General features: G+C 37.9%; 1 protein-coding gene across 5 annotated transcripts in view; it reads right to left on the bottom strand.

Moving 5' to 3' along the window:
* Positions 1-2,164: 2,164 nt before the first annotated feature.
* LOC126380475 (hepatic leukemia factor) overlaps positions 2,165-22,679 on the bottom strand; it is a 111,812-nt gene continuing 91,297 nt past the window's right edge. For 2 of the 5 annotated variants that reach the window (XM_050029914.1, XM_050029917.1), the window contains exons 3-8: positions 14,168-14,304; positions 13,485-13,692; positions 13,227-13,339; positions 10,242-10,379; positions 4,797-4,928; positions 2,165-4,547 (exon numbers count right to left, since the gene is read on the bottom strand). In XM_050029914.1, coding sequence (XP_049885871.1) covers positions 4,842-4,928; positions 10,242-10,379; positions 13,227-13,339; positions 13,485-13,692; positions 14,168-14,304 — 683 coding nt within the window. In that variant the 3' untranslated portion in view covers positions 2,165-4,547; positions 4,797-4,841. The remainder of the gene's footprint in view (positions 4,548-4,796; positions 4,929-10,241; positions 10,380-13,226; positions 13,340-13,484; positions 13,693-14,167; positions 14,305-22,679) is intronic. The other 3 variants (XM_050029915.1, XM_050029916.1, XM_050029913.1) reach the window with 3 other exon arrangements.

The following is a 22,679-nucleotide window of genomic DNA, read 5'->3' as shown; positions in this document are numbered from 1 at the left end:
AAGTAGTTAATGCCATCTGCGGAAAAGCTACAATATATCACGCCCAAAAAAATTACCTACCTATATCGGAGGAAGCTCTATATATTTCGATCATTGAAAATAGGTATTGATATTATCCACTGCTATAAAGTGTGATCCTGTGAGATGTAAATTGCACGCTAACCTCTCGCTGTGTCTGTTACAAGGTGTTACGACAGACCTTTTGCTGATTGATTTGATTACTTATGATAAGAGTACCTATCGCTTAGGATGTCATCGGAAACGTCTTCATAAATTCATACACGAGTACTTATGTGATTTATAGTCTTTATTAACAATTAGTCAATAAGTTTTTATTAATAGTTGACTTCTTATTTTACAACGGTAACTCATGTCAAGTGACTTTTTATAAATGTGTTTATATGATATCTGTCTGTTCAGTGATATATCCCTGCGATCGATCTCAGGTCGTAGTTTTTGCGATCCCGCTAGACCGAGATATAAGCTAGCTACACTGCTAAAGTTACCTAACAATAGTACCTAAACTAGCGTCACCCGACATCATAATAATTAAAAAGAAACCAAACTAAAAAACAAACTTACCTCGGCACAAATGTACAGCAGAAGACTGAATAAAACCATAGGTACCGTACTGGTGATTATAATTATTAATGCAATATTATAAAGGGCGGCTATTGCACAATGAAATGTTCAACCGCTGAAGTATTCAACAGTAGGTTCTTACTGCGAATCATAACCTTACAATATTGCAGCAATAAAACATCTTCGATTAATACATTTTTACTTAATTGTACTCTATAGACTTACTCCACCAACGCGCAGTGGAGCAGCGTGATGGAGTAAGCTTCATTTCCCCGCCGATTTATGAGGGTGGCTAATTAGTGGGACATATATAGGCTGTTGATAATAGAACTAAGTATATTCAATCCAACATGTTGGTGTTACAATAATTAGCACATTTGATTAACACCTTACTTAACGATTTACAATAAATAAGACTCCAATTTGGAAGGTTTCTTTACGTACGTAAAACGGAGTGTAAAAGGATGTAGGGTTATAGGAAAACTCCGGGAAAACTACTTAACAGTCAACACACTGCATTCGTTTACAGTAAAAGAGTGAAGCACCAACATTAGAACTTGACAAAATAATAAAAAGAAATATCCTTAAAATATTTACTCATAAAAATAATTTGAATTATCAACAATTTATAGAGGTGAGATTTTTATTCATTTCTTCAATTGCGCCTGTTAAGTTACACCCGATAGAAAATAAATGTATGGTCCGAATAATAAAGAAGAAAATATACGTGGTATGCGGTACAAATAAAAAAACCAAATAGAAAAATGCATTGGGTTGAAATAAATCGCAAGAAAAGTATTATATTTGAAGAAAACATAAGTTCTCATAAATGACAAGAAAATTGGGAACTCAGTAATTAATGTTCCTTGCCGCCGTTAATGACTTTGTGTATTGTGAGTCACTGTGGTACGGCTCGCCACCTATCACATTGGTGTAACAGAAAGCTCGGTGAAATGGAGGTACTTAGTTCATAGATGTACCTCGGACTGTCCCAATTGGGAGGTAGTCATGAGCTTATGATAAGTTATTGTACCTTATGAAATAAAATAAAACTAAAAAATCCCGATATAACTTTACCTACCCAGTTAAAATTAAAAAAAAAACCGCTCATGTTTTATTCACTTACCCTCACCGATTCCCATCAAATGTTGTTTTAAAGTACGTACATATTATTATCGATATTTTATTTAGCTATATCTTTGGACGTTAATAGATAATATGAAGTCAATAGGATTCAGGTTCGATGCACTTCATTTCACAGATACAGTACGTATGCATATGCAGTGCTCGTGCTCGTTAATAGCAGAGAAAAATTAAACGTGTGCTAGTGGATGGGTTCGTACAATGAAAAGTCATATTTTGTGCAAGGTTTTTTTACCACGATTTATTACATAAGTTACCGATTTATGTTTATTATCAGCGTTCAGCTACTAGAGGCCTTGTTTGTGGTCACTAGGAGCTACATTCAGAAATTAATTAAGTACTTATGGTATGAGTCAACAATGTCATAGTGCACACATAGTCCGCAGCCACCGCCGCCGCGAGTGCTGGCCAGGGAGCGGGACGACAAAAAAACTAAACATAAATACAACAATTAACGTTTATTTCAATCCATAGAACCATATAAATTAAAATCAAACAAAATACTACTCATACATGTAAATCAATATGGTTTTATGTTGTTGCAAGGCAGCAGAGATGTTTACTTTAGAAGTAAAGTAGTCTGTTAAATAGGCGTTACGATTGACAAATAAATAAGGAAGCAGAGGATGCACCTGGAGCGATTGGGGGCGAGCGGGGCGGGAGGGGGTTAGATCGGGACGGGGCGGGGGGAGGGCGGTGGGAGCGGCGCCGGCGGCCGCGGGACTCTGGCGTGCGCAGGCGCCGACGGCCCCGCCCAATCCACTTCGCATACACTTGTCTTATACTTTACCACAATGCTCTTACATACGACTCCTTTTATTACGATACCTTATATTACATTATTATACCCATGTTACAATTTTCGGAGAAACAATTATAATATCATGTATGTAAAGGTACCATATACATTATAATATTGTGTAATAATTTAATGTATATTTTTTAACAAACAAGATGGAATATCAAATGCCGCACTGCGCAGCCGATTAACATTAAGTTTTAATACATATAATATCATTTGATATGAAACAGTGCATTTTAAAAGTTCAACCGTCACACCTTTATAGAATCCCTCACATGTAAACCTTTATAGAAAAAACATTTTATTGTTCTCGCTTTGTATCCATAAAATACTTTCAAATGCAACAACTTCTTAGTCTTAGTTTATAAACATTAATTTTTCTTCAATTCATTTAAACATTCTCAATTGACTCATTTACCAACGACAAAAACCTACAAAAATATATTATAACATTAGCACGAGTCAAATAGTGTGGAGGATACATCCAGAGGACGTAGTCAGTGCATGAGGACGCGGCCGCGCCGGCGGGGCGGCCGCGGCTCGAGGCCGGGCGCGACGCGGGGTGCGCGGGCGCGGCGGCGGCGGTGTGATCCAACATATACGCGCGTCCTACCCATATCGACACATTAACGTAAGTTTCTTTACAACTAAAAAAAATAATATAAACTTTCAAAAACGTTAACAACTACAGCCATAACAAAAATAGACTAATAACGACTACACTACGGAATCTACTTACTACTTAAACTATCCACTAAGTAAATTTGAAACGAAACTAGAGTTCGCTCACTACGGAAACGACGGAGGGTACGTACGTAGAGTGTACGGAGAGGCGCGGGGAGCCCCGATCGCCCCCGTCGGGATCTAATCTCATACGGAGCGTCCTAGGAAGCGAGCTAGTGAGAACCTGCGGGCAAGGTCGAGCCCCGGACACGCTCGGTGCGCGCGTGGTCGTTCCGGAACAGGGACGGACGGGGACACGGTGGCGGAGGTCACTTTATAATACAGATTGCAAGTTCGAGTGTCCGGGGCGCGCCCCTGGGCCAGCTCGAGGCCCTATTAAAACTATCTATATACAGACGCAGCCACTACACTTGCGCATGCGTACGCGAGCCACTTGAGCAAACTTGCGTGCGGCCGAGGCGGGCGCGCGGCCCGCGGCTAGCGGCGATCCGCGCGACCGCACGCGACCGGTGCCGGTTCAATACAATTATTCAACAACATTAACTTATACAATAATCCGCACTGGGGTCGGACAGCGCCGCGGCGCGACTGACGCAGCGCGCTCGGGACGGGGACACAACGAACACCCTTCAAAAATAACAATTTTCATAAAATTTTGGTCCGTACGTCGTTGACTAACCCTGTTGAGTGTCGAACTAAGTCCGAAGGAAGGAATTAGAGACGACGATAGATCAGAGGTCGAGTGGAACTTTGGTTAAGATTGTCCTATTATAACTAAGTAGATAACTTACGGTAACTGCAACATTAATTAATCCTATGTCAACAAGTTACAGAATAATTTAAACATTAAAGAAATCGATTAGCTAAGTCATCTCACACATACGTCACTCGGTAACACATTTATTTCATTAAAATATAAATATACTTCATTCAGACAATTCATCTTTCTAATTTTGGTGGTATACGAATGTCGATAATTAGCTAATCGGCTTTAACAAACAAAAAACTGCATTAGTAACAGGTGTAGGAAGGGAGTGGAAACGAACAGAACGTAGGGAGCGTAGAACGAGACTCCTGCGCAGCAAGGTGATGGCGTGACGTATGGATGGTATTGCGCCTGCGGACCACCTCTTAGGAACGGAACACAACTGGTGTGGTAGGGTATGGTCACGTTCAATTATAGGACAGTTGTGAAGTCTGCAGAAGATGTGCGAACAGAATATTGAAAGCGTCGTAAGTTGATTAGAAGTGTCTCCGGAACCGGCGGCGCGGTGCGCGAGGCGCGGAACGCGGGGGGCGCGGCACGTGGGGGGCGCGCCGTAGCTGCACCCGCGACCTGCAACACGCCATACACACTTCATTTACACTGGTGTTATTATTAAAAATATATAAAATTTATTAATATAATAAATTAGGATGTCAACATTGAGGTTTTGCTTAACTCAAACCAAGCCGGACTATAAAACTTCTATTTATCTGTTGGTAATATATTAGATGGTCGATATTTTTTTGTAGAAGACAGATTATTTATACTTGTATCACTAGGTACTAATATTGACACTTTTAGATGAGGTAGACAACTTACATTTCGTGTGGCGTGTTTGTGCTATGCGAGTGGTAGAAGTACTGCCTATACGTCCGCGTACTTCGACAACTTTTCGCGCAGGATGTGATTCTCTTTCTTTAGTAGCTCCACCTCTTGCCGCAAGCCCATGTTCTGCAAACACATAATTCGAAAATTAAAAACACATTCACCACTCACAACAACAACAACACAACAACAACATTTAATAATTATTTTTGAAACAAAATAATTGACAATATTGACCATGCTCAAAGGTATTTTTTATGACTATTTGGATCTGACGCCCCTATGGCTTGATTTCAATTTGATCCTACACGAAAAACTTCTGAGTTTGAGATACAAAAGAGTTTACTTAGCAAGAAGTCTTCTTCTTTAGATATTCAATATTATTCAAATAACATGCGCTTGTCCAATATCGATTTCATATCTTTTAACGTACTTAGTACAATATGGAATTAATACATGGCTTTCAGACAAACGACAAAATAAACTAAGTTTCTTCTAGTCAATGAAGTTGATGTAGGTAAAACAAAAACTAACGCACGTTATGGACTACAGTATTAATGTTATAATACTTAGATTTTCCTTTGATAAATTATATTAAAAAAGAAAGCGTTGCCTTGTCAAGATTTACGTAGTATGTGTAAAATCTGTGTAGAATCGTCTTGTATAAAATAAGATAATACTATAACAGCTTTGAGAACAATGAACTAAACCATTCTATTGAACAGAAGTGGATTAATACAACACTGACTTTATTTTGCTATGTATTCTACCTTGTACTTTATTAGTTCCTATACCTACTCAAAAAGCGATCATTCTTATCAATTATATAGTTCACTGCTGGGCACAAACCTCCCCTTAAATCAATCGGAGGAGGGATACGGAGCGAAATAAGATAAACACAAATAAAGTTCCTACTGAAAATTTATTTAGAAATCCCTTCTTTAATAAACATAGGAAGGTGGAAAATTATTTCTGTCACACTAAAGTTTTCGATTTCCATTACGGTGATTGATTTTCTTAATCAGGCCTCGATAACATTATGTTTCAATTAGTATTTGCTCTTAGTAGTTGGTCTTAAACACCGTCTGCACACAATGGAATCATGTGTTGGTCACACTTGCTACTAGTTACTTCGAGCAATATAGAGAGAGTAGTTTTATACTACGTACATCAGAATGCCAGAAACGCGCGCGATTGATTGATACGCCAACGTAAGAGTTTCCTTACGTGATGATAAATCGCAAATCACTGTTTCAAGTGGCTAGTATAAGTACTCTTGAGACAAAAAGTTAAAGTAGACACAAGCGGGACACCATCCACTGCCACCGGTGGCCAGTGACAAGCAGTTGACATGCTTTTTCATTATTTTGTTGAAACTCACCGCACACGTGTGGCAGCCACTCGCTACAGCAATTTCCGCGACTCGCCACTTCTGGTCGCTGCGACCACATTATCGCTCTGTTTCACTCGCGCGGTTAACTATTACGCGTCCTATTATTATACCTAGTTCCTTACTTTATTTACTTATTAGTATCTCCTTGCATATTTATCGTAAGATTCCCCGATAGAGAGCGGGTTGTATAATGTAGCGTCTTACGAACACCGATGGCTGTCACGTGCTTCTGCCCACGGTATAACAAAACCAGGTATGCTCAGTCCTATGACAAGCCGCCATTGCTGCCCATTGATGACGTAAGAGTTACCACTGTGATACCATTAAAGTTGTATCTCCAACATTCCAAAGACGAACATTTTATTATCGACTTATGTGTTTACTTAAACTGTAAGTAAATCATTTACTTAAAGTTCAAAATTTCATTGCAAAGTAAATAAAAAGGGTAATTTATGTTTTACGAAATGGCAACGCAGGGTGGGATAACGTGAGCTGGGCTAACCTTGAAATGTTAGCTGTCACTTTTGAGCATACCCGAGGGGTTAAAATGGCCACAGCGAAGCAATTCATCTAAGAAAGCAATATTGCAATTTGACATTTGCGCACATAAAAGTAAGTGCGCAATGCAAACAACTATCAAATAGCAATATTGCTTTCTTAAATGAATTGCTTCGATGTGGCCATTTTAACCCCCTTAGTTTTCTTATACCATGCTTCTGCCATTGCTACAAAAGTGGCGGTAGCGCGCGACATTCACCGGTGGCTGTAGTCGGTGTTTACACCGAGCCGTCACTTCGAATTCAGTTGGGAGAAAATCTAACAAATAGTGTACTTGAAAAGAAATCATACGAAGGTGCGCGCAGTAACAAAGTATATATATCCTTCACTATGTACGTGCTAGAATTAACATTAAAATAATACTATATTATCTTCAACTAAATTAGAAGTGGTGGCGCCGCGACAGTGCACAACACAAATGTAGCTTGGATGCAACGTTTTATTATATGGCGTTCAATGATCTCATATGTCACTACAGATTTAGGATTTGCCACTAATTTTCCTTTTACACTTTCAAGTACAGAACGTCTATGGACGTTCCGATTTCAAGATGTCACACAACCTATTATGAACCATCAATGATCCATGGTCTCTGTCCGTGAAAGGGTTAATCAGTATTGAAAATGTATAAACAGGGTGTTTTATAAATGCTGGATCAAACAGAAGTGGAATATAGCTTACATAATTACCTAGAACTAATTTGATTAATATTATGAAAATACTTAGGGTTGCCAAAATTCCAGGCCACGTTCCTCAAAAACAATATAGATGGCGCTGTAAAGAATTTTCCTTCGCTTAACCTCTAATTTCATGGATGATAGACATATTATGCATCTTTAACATTAATTTTATATTATTTATTTTATTGAGTTTCTGAAATGGAGAAACTCAATAAAATAAATATATTCTGAAAGATGTTTGCTATTGACATAACGTAGGCACCGATTTTTCAAATAAATCATGTAAATCTACTAAAATGGCGAATCTTCGAACTGTGAATTTTACATTTGAGCTGGTGATATAAAAATTAATTAAACCTTTAACGGCAAGCAATTTACTGTATTGAATACGAACACTGTTGTAGAATAAAAAAAAAACGTCTATGCAAAAAATGACATTAATTGTAGCATCAGCATCAATAAACCCTATAGATATTTTAAAATTAAATCAAATTAGTTTTAAATAATTCGTCGCTGACGTCACAAACTGACGTATCTCAATTTTTTTGCGAATCTGATTTGCACCTTTTGATATTGTCAATAAGACACAAATTATTTTAGCAAAAAATTGCAGATACATCAATTTGCAAAGCCAGTCACGAATTAGGTAAGCTGTCTTCCATTTCCATTTAAATCATTGTTTACGGGTCATTTTATAAATTACATTTTTTCCTAATTAAATAATACAGGGTGTTAGTAACACCATACCGAATACTAAGGGGGATGACTCAGCTCACAATTTTGAGTTAACATTAAGTGGAATTTTCCGTCGCAAAACTCATGATTTTATTTAGAGCTTTTATATTTTTTTCAATTCCTGGCTTTTGCGATAGTAAATTACACTTGATATTAACTCAGAATCATGAGCTGAATTATCCCCGTTAGTATTCGATACGCTGTCTACGTTGTACCGGGTGAGAGCCTTCAGCGCTCCCCATTTGTCCGGCCAAGTAGTTAATGCCATCTGCGGCAAATCTACAATAAGTCACGTCAAAAAAATAAAAAAAAAAATAAAAATAAAAGATACGCTGTCACTAACATAAGTAAGTAGTATATAATAAGTAACATCAAATAAAAAAAAACTAACAATAAAGATCAATATGGACGGGTTTTCTAAAATGACGTCACGATTTGACAACACCTAAGTACCTACGGTTGAGTTTTACAATGGTTAAGATGGGAGTTCTCAATCTCTTGCTAAAGTGGCACCAACCAGTGGCATAAATGTTTATAAAAACCCTCCTCTTTTGACATTATCATCTAACAGTTGTGTAGATCACACGCCTACAAATCGACATCTGGTGTCAAAAAATATCAAACATCCTTATTTATTTAATAATGACGTGACATTATGTAAATGCGTTGATTTATAATATTTATGTTACTACGTTTTTAGTAACCGAGAAGTGTTGCATCCCCGTTATGTGAACTTCTCCTTGATTAAGTCCACATACTAAAGATGTCGTTCTTTACGACTCTTTAGGCCAGAGGTCTCCAACCTTTTTGTAGTCAGGGTCCGAGAATACCTACTTCGATTTTGATTCGGTGGGCCCGTTGTGGGCCCTAACACTAGTAAAACATACCTACTTATAATCCATTATTTTGTAAGTCATGAAAAAACAACAATTATTGCAGGTTTTTAAAATAAAATAAAACAAAAATAGCAGGATATTAATGAGAAGTTTATCTTAACTAATTTATCACTATATCTACCCGAATAGTCTTCGTTGCAATTCTCTAACTGTTCTCAAGTTGAACATCAGTGATTCTGGTTCTTAACTTGACGTTTTTCATACAAAAATATAAATATATGGTGCTAAAATTAAAAAATATTAATTCGGATTGCTTACGCTAGTGTTATTTTTAAATTGATACCTACGTAAGCAAGTTAATTAAATTAAAAAATATAAATTAAAAAACCCGACTGCAAACTAAAAAGAGGAAAAAAGCCCCACAAAAATATTGTTTAATCAAATACTAAAACCAAGCTATGAAATCGTTTAAACAATATAGAAAACACTACGAAATGTGTTCGTAATCGATAGTTAAATAAAAACTGATTCTAAATACTATCTAAATACAATTTATAAATGTTGATGGAAAGTATCGCAGGTGGGGTTCAACTTGGCCGCCATCGACGAAAATACCTACCGAAGTAACATTCTCTCGAAGTAACCCTCTGTTGATCCCCGAATGCGATTCTTTCCATCAACATTTATAAAATAGTTAGTATTTAGAGTAAGTTTTAATTTAGTTAATTATCGATTACGAACACATTTCGTAGATCATTTTATATTGTTTATATGGTATTCCAAAGAATGTTTTTAGCGTTTGATTAAACAATATTCTTGTGGGAGTTGTTTTCTTTTTAGTACGCAATCGAGGTTTTTTTTGTAATATATTTATAACTTTTTAATTGTTTTTATTTAACGAACAATTTGTAGATTATTATGTAAGTACCATTTGAAGTTCTACGACGACGACCAGATACGAGGCTGACGAGCCTAACAAAAACGAGAGGGCATTTGGTCTTGTATCCTATGACACTCCCGTGATCAAGACGAATCTAAGGATATCTCATACATCAAAATCCATCAATCCGTTTAGGCTACAGGAGGCCACAAAGAAACAGACATACGCACATATTATATATACACTCGAAAAACATTACCCTCTTCTTTTTGCCGTTGGGTAACTAGTTAAGTTATTGCCGGGCCGCTAAATAAGCTTCCGCGGGTTGAAGAGCTTTGCTTTAGGCAAATCACTTACCTCTTTTTCGAGGTAGCCAGCTCGTAGTGCGATCTGGTTTTCCTTCATGCGTCGCGCGTCGCGGGACCGCTTGGCAGCCATGTTGTTCTTCCGCCGGCGCGCCCAGTACTTGTCGTCTTTCAGGTCATCGGGCACGAACTGCCGACGACGTCGATATGGGGTTAACACGCCGCGCCACACACTCATACCGCCCTTCACCCACCAAATAATAACCGTATCACAGCCCCGCAATGGTAACCGCGGACAACGTGCTAAGTACAAACATGTTACCTAAACCACCTTGATATTTCATTTGCAAATCAAGTTTTAACAGAAAAATATATGTATTAAGCATCAAATCGATAAAGCTGAAAATAAAAAATAACATAAAAAAGAGGTCGGTTCTAAGTAGAGCTTCACGTTACTGATTCATAAATCACAACTGTTAACTCATTCTAAAAGTGCAACAATTGTTTAAAAGTAAAATGCATATTGATGTCACTTTTAAATAAGCTGTATTTCTCTGAATCGAAATGGTGTGCCACAATATCCTTAAGTTCTTGAACTTTACTTAAATAGGTTTACTTCCAAGAAGTTCTCCCGGGAAGTTTGTCACTTCACAGTCCTAGTGGAAAATATGAAGGAAAGTATAATACCTTGATATTTTCCACTAGGAATAGCGTACAAAGCAACTACAACTACTCTTTTCTTTAAAGTTTAAATATTGTGTTATGAACATTTAGTCAAGTTTTGATTTCAGTTAATATCAACAAATGCAAAGGAAAATTTTACTGCTAGAAAACAATATGCGCATAAGTATTTTTCTAGTTTCTACGACATTGCCTACGCTTTAATATAAGTCCAAACCATCAGCTAATTGGTTTAAGTTTAGGAAACATGATACCAGTAGGTAGTACGTTGTTTCATATTTAATCCGATGCCAATGACATTTGGCCGTTAAAACCCCTCGAATTTACGGCCGTCTACATATACATGTAATAACTACGTTACTTTGGTACCACTTACTGAAAACGTTGAGTGCAAAAAGATAGTCACCATTGCAAGCTGTTCATAAAGGCATAAAAATATTCATAGATGAGCACCTTAAATCAAATAGTTTACTATTTATTATCAAAATAGTCTTCGTTGATCGTTAATACAAAAACCTCTTTATAAGTGAAAATATTTCATTTCAATTTTGGTTTCGATGTTCGCAAGTTTCAGTTAATAGTTAACTCGTGACAGAAATTGTATTTCATTATGTATTGCGCCAGTAACTTAGTTATTAAAAAGTGGGTTCATATTGGCTCATTTTTACACCCTTGATATCCATCTTCTTAAAAGACGGATGCTTTATTTGAGTTTGTATTTATTGACTTTTCCGCAATATCATGAGAGTTAAGGTCACATCAATATAATAAAATTACTAGTTACATAATTAACGATTAACGGACTTGTGGAAAATTAACGGAAGGTAATAAGACCGACAACAATTTTTAAAGTTAACTTAAAAGTTAATCCATTACTTAAAATATTTACTATCTTGTGCTCACCTATGAAAATATTATTAAATATTTTAAGTTATTTTTTCACTCTTCATGACTCTACTATTTATCAACATTATTATGATTACTTTCATTTTATTTATTTTTCTTAACTGTTTATTATTTACTCGATACTTAGATAGTTTATTCGATACTTGTAAGAAGATATATGGTCTAAATAGTAAAGTCATGAGAATTTATATGTAGAAAACATAACCAAATATTTATTTACCTGGGCCTTGTTAGTATTGTTGGCTTCGTAAACTATTGGTCATTACTATGTAATATGACATTTTATTTACAAGTTATGTATGTTCCACTTTACAAGAAGGTAAATAGGTATAGCATTGTTTTTGTTTTCTGCTACTCCCTGTCAACTTTATTTCCCAGGGTATTTTAATACCTTTGGAAAAGAAAGTTGCAAAGAAATCATAAACAATTACATACACTACTTATGTTAATCAACTCTTGATAAGCATTAGGGAAGCGGTGTACAATAGTGATTGAATTTATTATTTAAAACACAAGATGTAAAAACGTACTGGTAACGGAATTGGTAATCTCGTTACAAAATCCAAGATTACGATATCTCGAAATACAATATAGTTCAGAATAAACAACGTATGTCCAATGTATCCTCTTAATGAATTTATGCAAACGCAGAGTCCAATATCTGACTTATAAATACAAAATAAATTTATTTTTAATAAATTACAATGAAGATCAGATATGTTTACACCATTACGTAATACAACGGTTATTAGTGAGGAATTTGGGGAAATTTTAAGCTTGGAATGCATAAAGACGTATAAAAGTATATTTCGTACTATTTGTATACTTATAGTGAAATATACAATTATTATTCGTAGACGCTTACTACACAAGTGTAGTAAGAAAAATACACGTCTTCATAGATAGGCCACAAAATGCCCTACTTCTGCGTTACACCTACACAGATATTTCAGGAGTCAACACCCTCCATTAGAACGAAAAAATACTTTGAAATCTTTAAAATATAACAAGAACTCTACAATAAATGTTTTACGTTTTTCCATCTTCTGTGTACATGAGGAGCTTACAGTGAACATTTCGATAAAGATTGGAAAGAGATCAACGAAAGATTAAAGAATGAGGCTGTCAAAAACATTAAACTACGAGTGTGTATTTACAAAGAGTTAGTGTGTAAGTAATCCCAGTTGTATTTGCTATTATTTCGTAGTGCGAATATAAAAACATGGGTATATTTACACGCCTCAGAACGTAAGATGGTGGTTAGAAGTAAAATACGTATATATAAGATTAATATAAATATAGAAATATAAAGAGTTTTGTTAGAGGAGAAGGAATGTAGGATCTCGATTGTTATTTTAAAGTGTGGCAATAAATTTGTGAGTGGTGTGCGTAAGTACGCCGCTCCCTCAGGCAACAGCAGCATGCCGCTAGGAATGATCAGCGCACTAACTTCATTTACCTGTTTCCGGGACTTCTTGATCATCGGCTGCGGCTTCAGCTCCTCGTCGGAGAAGGCTCGCGTCCGCGGATCAAAGTCCCGCCCCGATGAAGCCATTGAAAATGCTGAAACATCAGCGCGGATCACGTTAGTAACAGACAACACAGTTACAACTTTGACAAAGTGCTTTAACGACAGTAATATGTTGAAAATAAAAAAAAAACTAAGTAGCTAGGGGTGGTGCGACGAAAAATATGTAAATGTACGTACTGGAATCAGCGGGGGACAGCGGCGGATTGATGGTATCGGGGCTCATACAGTCGGAGGGCGAGGGCGATCGTTCGCGTTTGGTGACGGGCGCCTGCAGGCCGAGCGCCAGCCCCGCGCCGCCGCCGAACGCGGAGCCCCCGAGGTGCGCACCTCCCAGCGCCTCTCCCGGCATCCCATTCTCTGACAGGAACTCGTCCAGGTCCACATACTGCAAACGCCAACATCTCAGTCACATAACGCCCGCGATCACAAGTCGCGCGCAACCACAGTGCACACTTTCACTAAAATCATCGCAACGCTACATTCGCAAATTGCCACTTCGCTTGCATTTATAAAATTAAGATATGTATAAAAAATGGAGGAATATTAATTACAAACTTAAAGGTACGGAAACAAATAGAGCAACTAAATTATTTATAGGTAAATAAGAAATTCAATAACTGATAAAATATCAGCATATACTTAGGTTCAATTCATGAAACTCGCAAAGCATGACGTCATGCTTAATGTAATTAATTTAGTAGACGAGATACAATACAATGCCTGCTGATATCAGCGAGGAAGCAAATAGGTCGGACAGAGTAAGCGACTCTATTACCTAGTGCGGGCGCGGCAGCGGTTAGGAAGCCAGTAAGAGACGCACACACAAACACGCAGTAGGTAATAAAGTTGCGATTACTGACTTCTTGTACCTTGAGATCGGGGTCATACGGGAGCGTCTTATCCCAGAGGTTGGGTCCGAGGAAGGCGGCCTGCGCCTCCCACAGCTCGTTGTCATCCTTCTTGTCTTCTAAGGTTTCCTTACTGTTGACCGACTTGCCTGCAACAACAGCAACAGCCCGTCATTGGCGAGCCGCGGACTAACACTCGACAACAACACCCACGTGCCTGCTTCAAGCGAACCCGCACTAACTGTCATCTCCAACCGTGGCGGTGCAAGTTCACTCAAGATCCATGCTCCCTACAAGTCAGAGCCAATTAGAGCTGATCTACACTCTTCCGACGAACACTAAACACGGGACACTAGATCAGGCAGCATGGGTTGTTGTCAGTATTATCCCGAGACAGGAGAATGATGTTATTCAATTATTTTTATAATTTTACAGTTTAGAAATCCAACTGATATTATAATGTTATACACTCGCACAGCGACAGCGCATAGGTATTATCGCGATATTGAAATACAGATACCGTCGCAAGAGCTGTATTATTATAAAACTATATAAATGTAGGAAAAGAAAGTTTGTTAAACACTTTTCTGTTATAAATTTATAATCCGTTAGAAGTCCTGTGAATACTAATGGGCGTTGAATTTTACATGCATAATAAGTTAATAATTTTGAATAAGTTAGCATATTTTTACAGGTCCAATAGGTATACGGATGTAGGTAAACGAGTAAAAAGACGACAGAAAGGAGATTTGAAACTGTGAGTAGATTAGGATTTGTACTTATTACCTATATCCTTTCAAGTTCCGTTGAAAAGAATGTATTTAATAAACTTTTTGTCTAAGAATGTGACCCGATAACATATATTTCATATTTTGTTCCGTGTCCTAAATTGTTGTTAGTATATCGTTCATAACGTCCGCTGTAGGTGAAATCCTCCGCAGTGTGAAAAAAATATATTGGATTACATAATATTTCTTCTTTATTATAAAGAGTAAAGCAAAAAGAAACGGTTATTTTTTGTACTTTCGTAATTCAGATTAAAGGTAAAGGTAATCAATAGTCAATAAATCGTAACTAATTATTGGGTTCCTCAGTTTTACTTTCACTGGCGTATTTACTGAACTGTGTGAATTTAAATATTTAGTTATGCCATTCAACCGAATTTAACAAAATTAATGAACGTCACTAAAATGAATTCTAAATTATGTTTTGATTAGAACAGCTGTAAGCAGTATTCAGTATACATATAAAGGCGTTATTATGACGTTATAAAAAATATATCTGCGAAACGAAATGGTTAAACGTTAATGTTGTCGTAATGTGTTTAAGTTTATACATAACATTTAATAGCACAGTATGTTGGTCAGTGGAAACTCATATAAGCACACGTATTGTCCGTGAATTGGTGACGACAGTAACGTATGATTTGGGCTAATCGGAAAATTGGCACGTGTTTTGACGGGTGGCAGGTAAGTAGGTGCTTTTCTCGAGTTGTGAAGGGGCTGGGGTGTAGGTTAGCGAGGGGTTGTCACGTTGCGCGCGGGGCGGCGCGGGGGGCGCGGGGCGATGGTGCTACCGATCATCCGCGTGATGAGGCTGCACGCCGGCTCACCTGCCCAGTCACCGATCCTCTCTTGCACAGAGAAATTCTACAGGGAATGATATTATAGCTACTGATATATTATCATTTGATAATATAATATACCTACCAATATAAAGTCACAGGAATATAGTGTCAGCACATAACGTTACATTATACATAAATAAATAGCCTATATACGTCCCACTGCTGGGGACAGGCCTCCCCTCAATCAACCGCGGCCCCACTGGTGGAGGTATTTTTACAGCTAATAGCCGGGACCAACGGCTTAACGTGCCCTCTTAAACACGGAATCTATTTTTGTCAGACAATCAGGTGATTCAAGCCTGTAAAGTCCTTACCAAACAAAGGACAGTCTCACAAAGTGATTTCGACAATGTCCCCATCGGAAATCGAACCCGGACCTCCAGATCGTGAGCCTAATGCTCTAACCACTAGACCACGGAAGCTGTTAACGTTACATTATAATAGATATCAAATCGTAGTTTTTAGTAGGTATCACAAATACCGGTAATCTATGATAGAAAGATGTCCTCGAAGGGTGCCGTGGTACGATGACGCTAGCTGTCCATCCAAGGCGAGCAACATTACTCGCGTGTCATTTTAATTCGCGGCTCTTAAATTATATTGAAGTAGGTATATCTCAGACACCAATCTTATGTTATTTCTATTCGCCACTCTGTCATTACAACTAACGATTACTCTCGACTACTCAAATTTTAATACTCATCGTAGGTACGTAACAAAACAGACCTTACATGCCTACGACTCCATCACTTTCGCTTTCTCTCTGCGTTTGGATGGTTCCGAAAGTTAATGTCGGCCGGTACTTAGAATAAGATTAGCGGTCTTCCAAATGCCATTCGTCAAACCATATTTTATGTTTAAAAAAAATAAGGACGTAGCATGGTAGGTATGAGGATGTCATCTGAACATTCTTTAATGAATGTGGACTCGTTACGCGTCAGAATTGCATGCTGCAACTAATCTTCACAGTTCCGAGAATATGAATCTCGCACGTAACGCGAAAGACGGCGGGATCTGATGACACAATAACGTGGGAGTCGCACGCGATCGATCGCGCGGTGCGCGGGCGCTTCCTCGTGAAAAACCAGCGAGGGGCGCGCGCGGGGGGGCAGGAAGCGGGAAGTAACCCACTTGCCGACGTTACGTGCGCGCCACGCTTTCCTCGCCGTTCCGCCCGCCGCGCGCTGCGCTCACGCACGCTCGCGCCCTCTCCACAACCCTCCGTTGCGCAATGTGGAAAATGTAACCTGTGTCTACCTATGACCTCTTTTTAAAGCTTTATGACAGCTATTTAGGGCAAGCAATTATGTAAAACTACTATTTTTCAAGTTTACATGGAAAAATGCTGAATTGTGAATGTCTTGACATAAGTTGATTAGTAGTTGTTTAAGAATTTATACGTATACTTACTACTAAGTATTTACAATCATTAGTTACATAACATACAAAATGTGACAGATATAGGTACCTATTCCTAATTCTTATTGTTTTTAACATATCTGACTTGAATTTACCGCAAACTATTTCAGTGTTTACTAATTCTAGCAACTTGTAAGATTTAAAAATAAATATATATATTTAGGATTTAAAATTAAAAATAATAGTATTATTGTAGTTTTTTAAAAATGGACCCTGTAAAAACGGGATAACGCTTGGGGGACTTTGATAGATTTTATATTTTATTACAACTCCAAAGAGAGCAATATCAAAAAGATCACATGGAGCAGCTTGCTGTTCTTCCGGAGGCCACTCGGCGCGCTCTCACTTTCATCGGGCCCGGAGAAAGTCCGCCGCGTCGATGACGACATTACAAAACTATGCACAATCGATTATCCAGCTGTTCAACTTGTAGAATACTAAACCACTTTATGCCTGTACTAAAATATGTACCTATATTCATATTTATCAATCAGGAAACGTTTTGCATAACTTACTGGTTTTACTTTCAGGATAATTGATATCGGTAAAATATACAGGGCGATGACTATCTCGTCGTTTTATTGTTCCTACAAATCACACACGGACGATAGTTGAAACAATACATTCTTCAGCTTACTATGAAAATGTTCGTCGTAATCAAACCATGCAGACAATAAAATTCGGCAACCTGACCTACACGGTGCAGAGAAAGTGTCTGAATCACATGGCTAAGTCGATGGCGCTCTGACGCGAGCGCGACCACTCTCACTTTCTGTAGCGGACGATAGAAAGTGACGCCTCCCGAATTACTCTCCTCGTTAACCTGCCACATATAATTACAATAGACGCATTAGGTATCAGCACGCAGCCGCAAAAAAAGTTTGCCATTTCTATTTTATTTTCGCACATTTACATATTTAAGTACATCCACAGCAACGAGAGTGATTGCACTCCTGCTGACTAATGGTAACGTGACTCAAAAGAGCCCAAAAGTATATATTGTCAACAGACAAAGGTTCCTTTTACATGCACATCTTGCTGTGCTTATCAATATAAACATCTCGAAACCAATCAAGGATATTATGTACGCGCTAATGGTGTTTGCGTATGGCTATGTCGCGATTGGAATGCTGCGCCGACGCCGGTGGAAAGCTGATGTTGCGTAACAACATTGCTTCCTACTCGGAAAATATAGGTGAGGAGTGCCGCTGGGGGCGCGGGAGCGGGGCGAGGGGTGTGAGGCGGTGCGCGGGCGCGGGTAGCGGAGCGGGAAGTGGCTGCTTCTGTTGCGCAATGGAGAAAGTCGACGTTTTCCGGCGACGCGCGATCATTTTCGTAAACGTGTGAATTGAGCGAAAGCGAACGAGAAAGTCGTAACCAAATGGCACCTTTATGATACAAAACACTTCTTAAATTCGTCCTCGATATGACCTACATTCGGCTTCCTTAAGTTCTCAATTTCTTTTGAATTAACTAAAATTAAACAAATTAATTCCTGTAACTATATGTGAGTACTTCATCTATGATCTTATGATAAAATCACCCAGTGTTTTTAATTATTGACCTAATTGTAATGTGGTTTAGTTAACATGGTGATTTGTGGTACATCCGAGGCAAGGAAGTGAAGCAGGGTGCCGCACTAAGTGCAGCCAACAAGTGTCAGTAAGTAAACTGCGTCAGTCACGCAACGGAACCGCAGGCGCAACGGAATCATGTATGATGTAAAACTTTTATCACAATATATGTCTCTTTATGACGTCTTTTGTGAGACTTTATTTTTTGCCTACTTTGTTGATTAGTCTACCAAAGGCTGTAACAGTTCTTTGAACTTCGAGTCGTTTTACTTTTTTTCTGTCTGATATTTACATTTTTATCATAAGATAATAATTGTATAACTTCTAAGTAACAGTAACAATAATTTAATAATTTCACAAATACAATGTCTAATCAACAGTACTTTTATAATATTATTGGAAATATAGGTAGATACAAATAAAATCAAATTCCTTCTTATTATTTGCAATCATTTCAACGAAATAGCAAATTATCAAAAAATAATCACAAATCACTACCTATGTAATACAAAGATAGAACCTATTTTGAATTGGCTTTTTAACATTTGTAAGTTGTTGTTATATTACAATTATTTCACCATTCTTCCATTTCCTCTATTTATCCATTTTATTAAATGGAGGAAGTACTTACTCAAAAAGGAAAGGTACGTTTACAGAAAATAGCAATAAACTCACGAAAAACTACACGATTTCCAAACTTAAAAAAGACGTCAGCTTATAACATATCTAGAACTATTAGCTTAACAAATACCTCTTTTATTTACCATATAATATGCACAATGTCGTGCGTGCTTTTTTACCAGAGTAAAAGGAGTCTTGTATCGGTGAGTGCAGAATAATCGGAAATTGTTAGCTATAAAGATATGAATTAAGCTAAAATCAGACCAAGATTCTTCCGCATTGTAGCCGCTGTCAGAATATTCAGTTTTAAGTAAGTATATGGAATTATAATCACCATTACAAAACAGATAATGGTGATTTTTGTTTCGTTTATATTGAATAGTTTGGATGTCATCCAGAGACATTGCACGCCGAATTCTTCTGATTATGAAACAGATTTTTTCAAATTAACAAATCAATAATTGACCTTATCCGTTCTATGATAGTGATTATAATTCCAAACAAAATTAAAATTTCTGCCGGCGCGTACGTTTCGGATAAATCCCTATCCACTTTCACCCTTAACTAGCTTTCTACCTGCGACTTAATTTGAGTTTAATTATGGCGGAAAGTCCTTTCCTGAAAAGTAGCCTATGTACAAAGGCAATAGACAGAGTTACTTTCGCATTTGTAACATTAGTGTGAAGTCGGGATCAGCTGTGGCTTCGAGGGGGGCAAGGGGCGCGGGGGCAACAGGTACGTATACACGTCAGCGGAAAAGTAAAAGTCGGAAGGTGGCCGCGCGGGGCGCGGGGACGCGGAAACTCGACGGAAGATTACTTTTACTCTCGCCGCGCGCCGCCGCCGCAGCCGACGGTCGCAGAGACTGAGCGCGCGCACCTCCATGTGTACATTATGCACAGATTACATTACTATTATGATAATTGACTTTATAGTCAATGAATATCACCCATTCTTCTATCGTGGGGTTTGCTATTGCTAGTAAAGGAAAATATAACACACCTATACATTTTAATAAATTGCAGAGCAATTCCAGGTTCAAGTGCTTGCAATGTTAGTTGTTAGAAACGGCCAATGCCTGTCTAGTTATGTCAAGTGTTAATGCATAAAGATTGGAGCCTGCAGCCGTTACCAACGAGCCTAAAATAACTGGTTTTCCGTTGAAACTGGTTTTTATTCGGACTTGCGTGTATTATACTTGATTCAACTATTTTATTTTACCTTCATCACCGACAAATGGCTATTTGATGCTTGTCTTTGCTATTTGCATCAATATGAAGCTACTTACATAGCTTGAATCTAAATAGGAAGACTTTACTGAGATATATAAATTTTCATCATGTTGAAAGCCAAATATTAACAGACGCAATTAGTCAAACGTCAAATCCACATGATAGATTTTTCTATTTGAAACCTGGTTTCATGAAGAATTAAATAAACTCGTTCACATATATCGTTAAACATGCTTCCTGAATTAACTTGACCTATACGATATCAGTACGTTCTTATGCCATAATTATCACAAAGCAATTAGTTTAAAATGATAATTGCGCGTTAAAAATAAAATTGATAAAACTAAATTATCTGCAGTAATGAATGACAATGGGATGAGATTTGACGTTTGCTAGATTTAGAATATCTCATCATCTTCGGAGCGCATTGTCAAGTTTAAAAAGTAAAAGTGGTTTGCCCACGCGCACGCGGAAGAAAGCACGTGCGAGAGCGGCGGCAGAAGCGGGGGCGGCGCGCGGGAGGAGAGTAAGTCGCGAAAAGGTCGCCACTTTTTCCCAAATATTCCAAGTGAAAGTCCGCGCGGCCAGTCGAATTGATAAAAAACTCGCAACTTCAGAGGAGATGGCAATGTCTGCAGCCTCCGCGGAAACACTAACATATTGCCGTGCTATTTTTATTTTAGAATAGGTAGCTACTTTCTCATAATTAGGTTACTATGCAAGTGTCCTTGATAACAATGTCAAAAATAAGAATATTAAATCATGTAGGGGAGGCCTGTGTCCGGTAATGCGACATATATAAACTATGTACTCGTATATGTAGTAGTATTATATAATGAAGAAGAGATAAGTCGCTTTGATTGCGCGTTACGCTTCCCATAATTGACTGAATCTTATGCTCTACCACTAAAAATATATATTTTTGCTTCACACTCAAATCGAATACCGAATTGATGTTAATGCCACCTCAATCAATCACTAGAGCATCGGAAGTAAAGTAAAAATAGCCAACACGAGAAGTAAGGAATACTATATTATTCAATTCAAAACAAAATTGTTATACGGAAACGATGCCATTCCCTGAGTTACATAGACTATAGCAACAGGAGAATTTAATAAACTAATTAACTATAATGTCTGAAGAAGAAAGTACAAATTTAATCACGATACACGAGAATGGTTTACCGGTAATATATCCAAATATCTCTTGATGAATGTACTTGCTAGTAGTACCTACTTGCTGCCATGGAAAAGTAATATTATTTGGTTTTGAAAGTTTTATTGCAACTTCTCTAGTAACCGGATGGATAATCCCATAAGCGAATGGAAATTTAGTGCAACTGGTTGTAGGTTTATTCAATTCAATTATTTTGTTGTAATAGTAATATGCACCAAAAATTGAATGTGTTACGCTAACTTAACGTTACGTCCACGGCTCATCACGTAAGTGGCGACCTTATTTCCTCAATGACATAACAGCACACGTGTAGTAATAATGTCAACATACCACCAATGCCAAGTTCACATTGGATGTTTATAAACACTGCTCTTCAATAGAGCTCCGACACTGTAATCTGATGGAGTAAATCGCCCTGAACCCTCTCAGCACTGAGTCACCGTGCAAGCGCGCGGTCGGCACCACTCTTCAGGATTACACACCATAACAACGATATCTCTCCGTACTGATAAATGTACACGACCGCTTAGCAACTCCCGACAGCTTCAGTTGCATACTTGTACAATAATACAAAACGCAATAAAAAAAACAATCATAATTCCATTGTAGCTGTTATTCGATGGACAATAGTACACTATAGATAGTTTCTCCTACAAAATACAAATCATTTTGTCCGAAATATTGCAGTGTAACAGGTGATAATAGGCGTAATGAATCTCCCGCGGCGATTAGAAAGGCGACCTCTCGCCTCTCGGTGAAATGCGCGGACCTCTGCGGAGGCTGCCGATATACGCGATCGCACCGTGATAACAAAACACATTGTTCTCGACCGATTGCTAGAACAACCATTGATGACGCTTCTTGAAGATCAGAC

This window comes from Pectinophora gossypiella, chromosome Z (assembly GCF_024362695.1).
Source record: "Pectinophora gossypiella chromosome Z, ilPecGoss1.1, whole genome shotgun sequence".
Taxonomy (NCBI): Eukaryota; Metazoa; Arthropoda; class Insecta; order Lepidoptera; family Gelechiidae; genus Pectinophora; species Pectinophora gossypiella.
The sequence above is the reverse complement of the archived record's forward strand: the minus strand, read 5'-3'. Positions and strand labels throughout refer to the sequence as shown.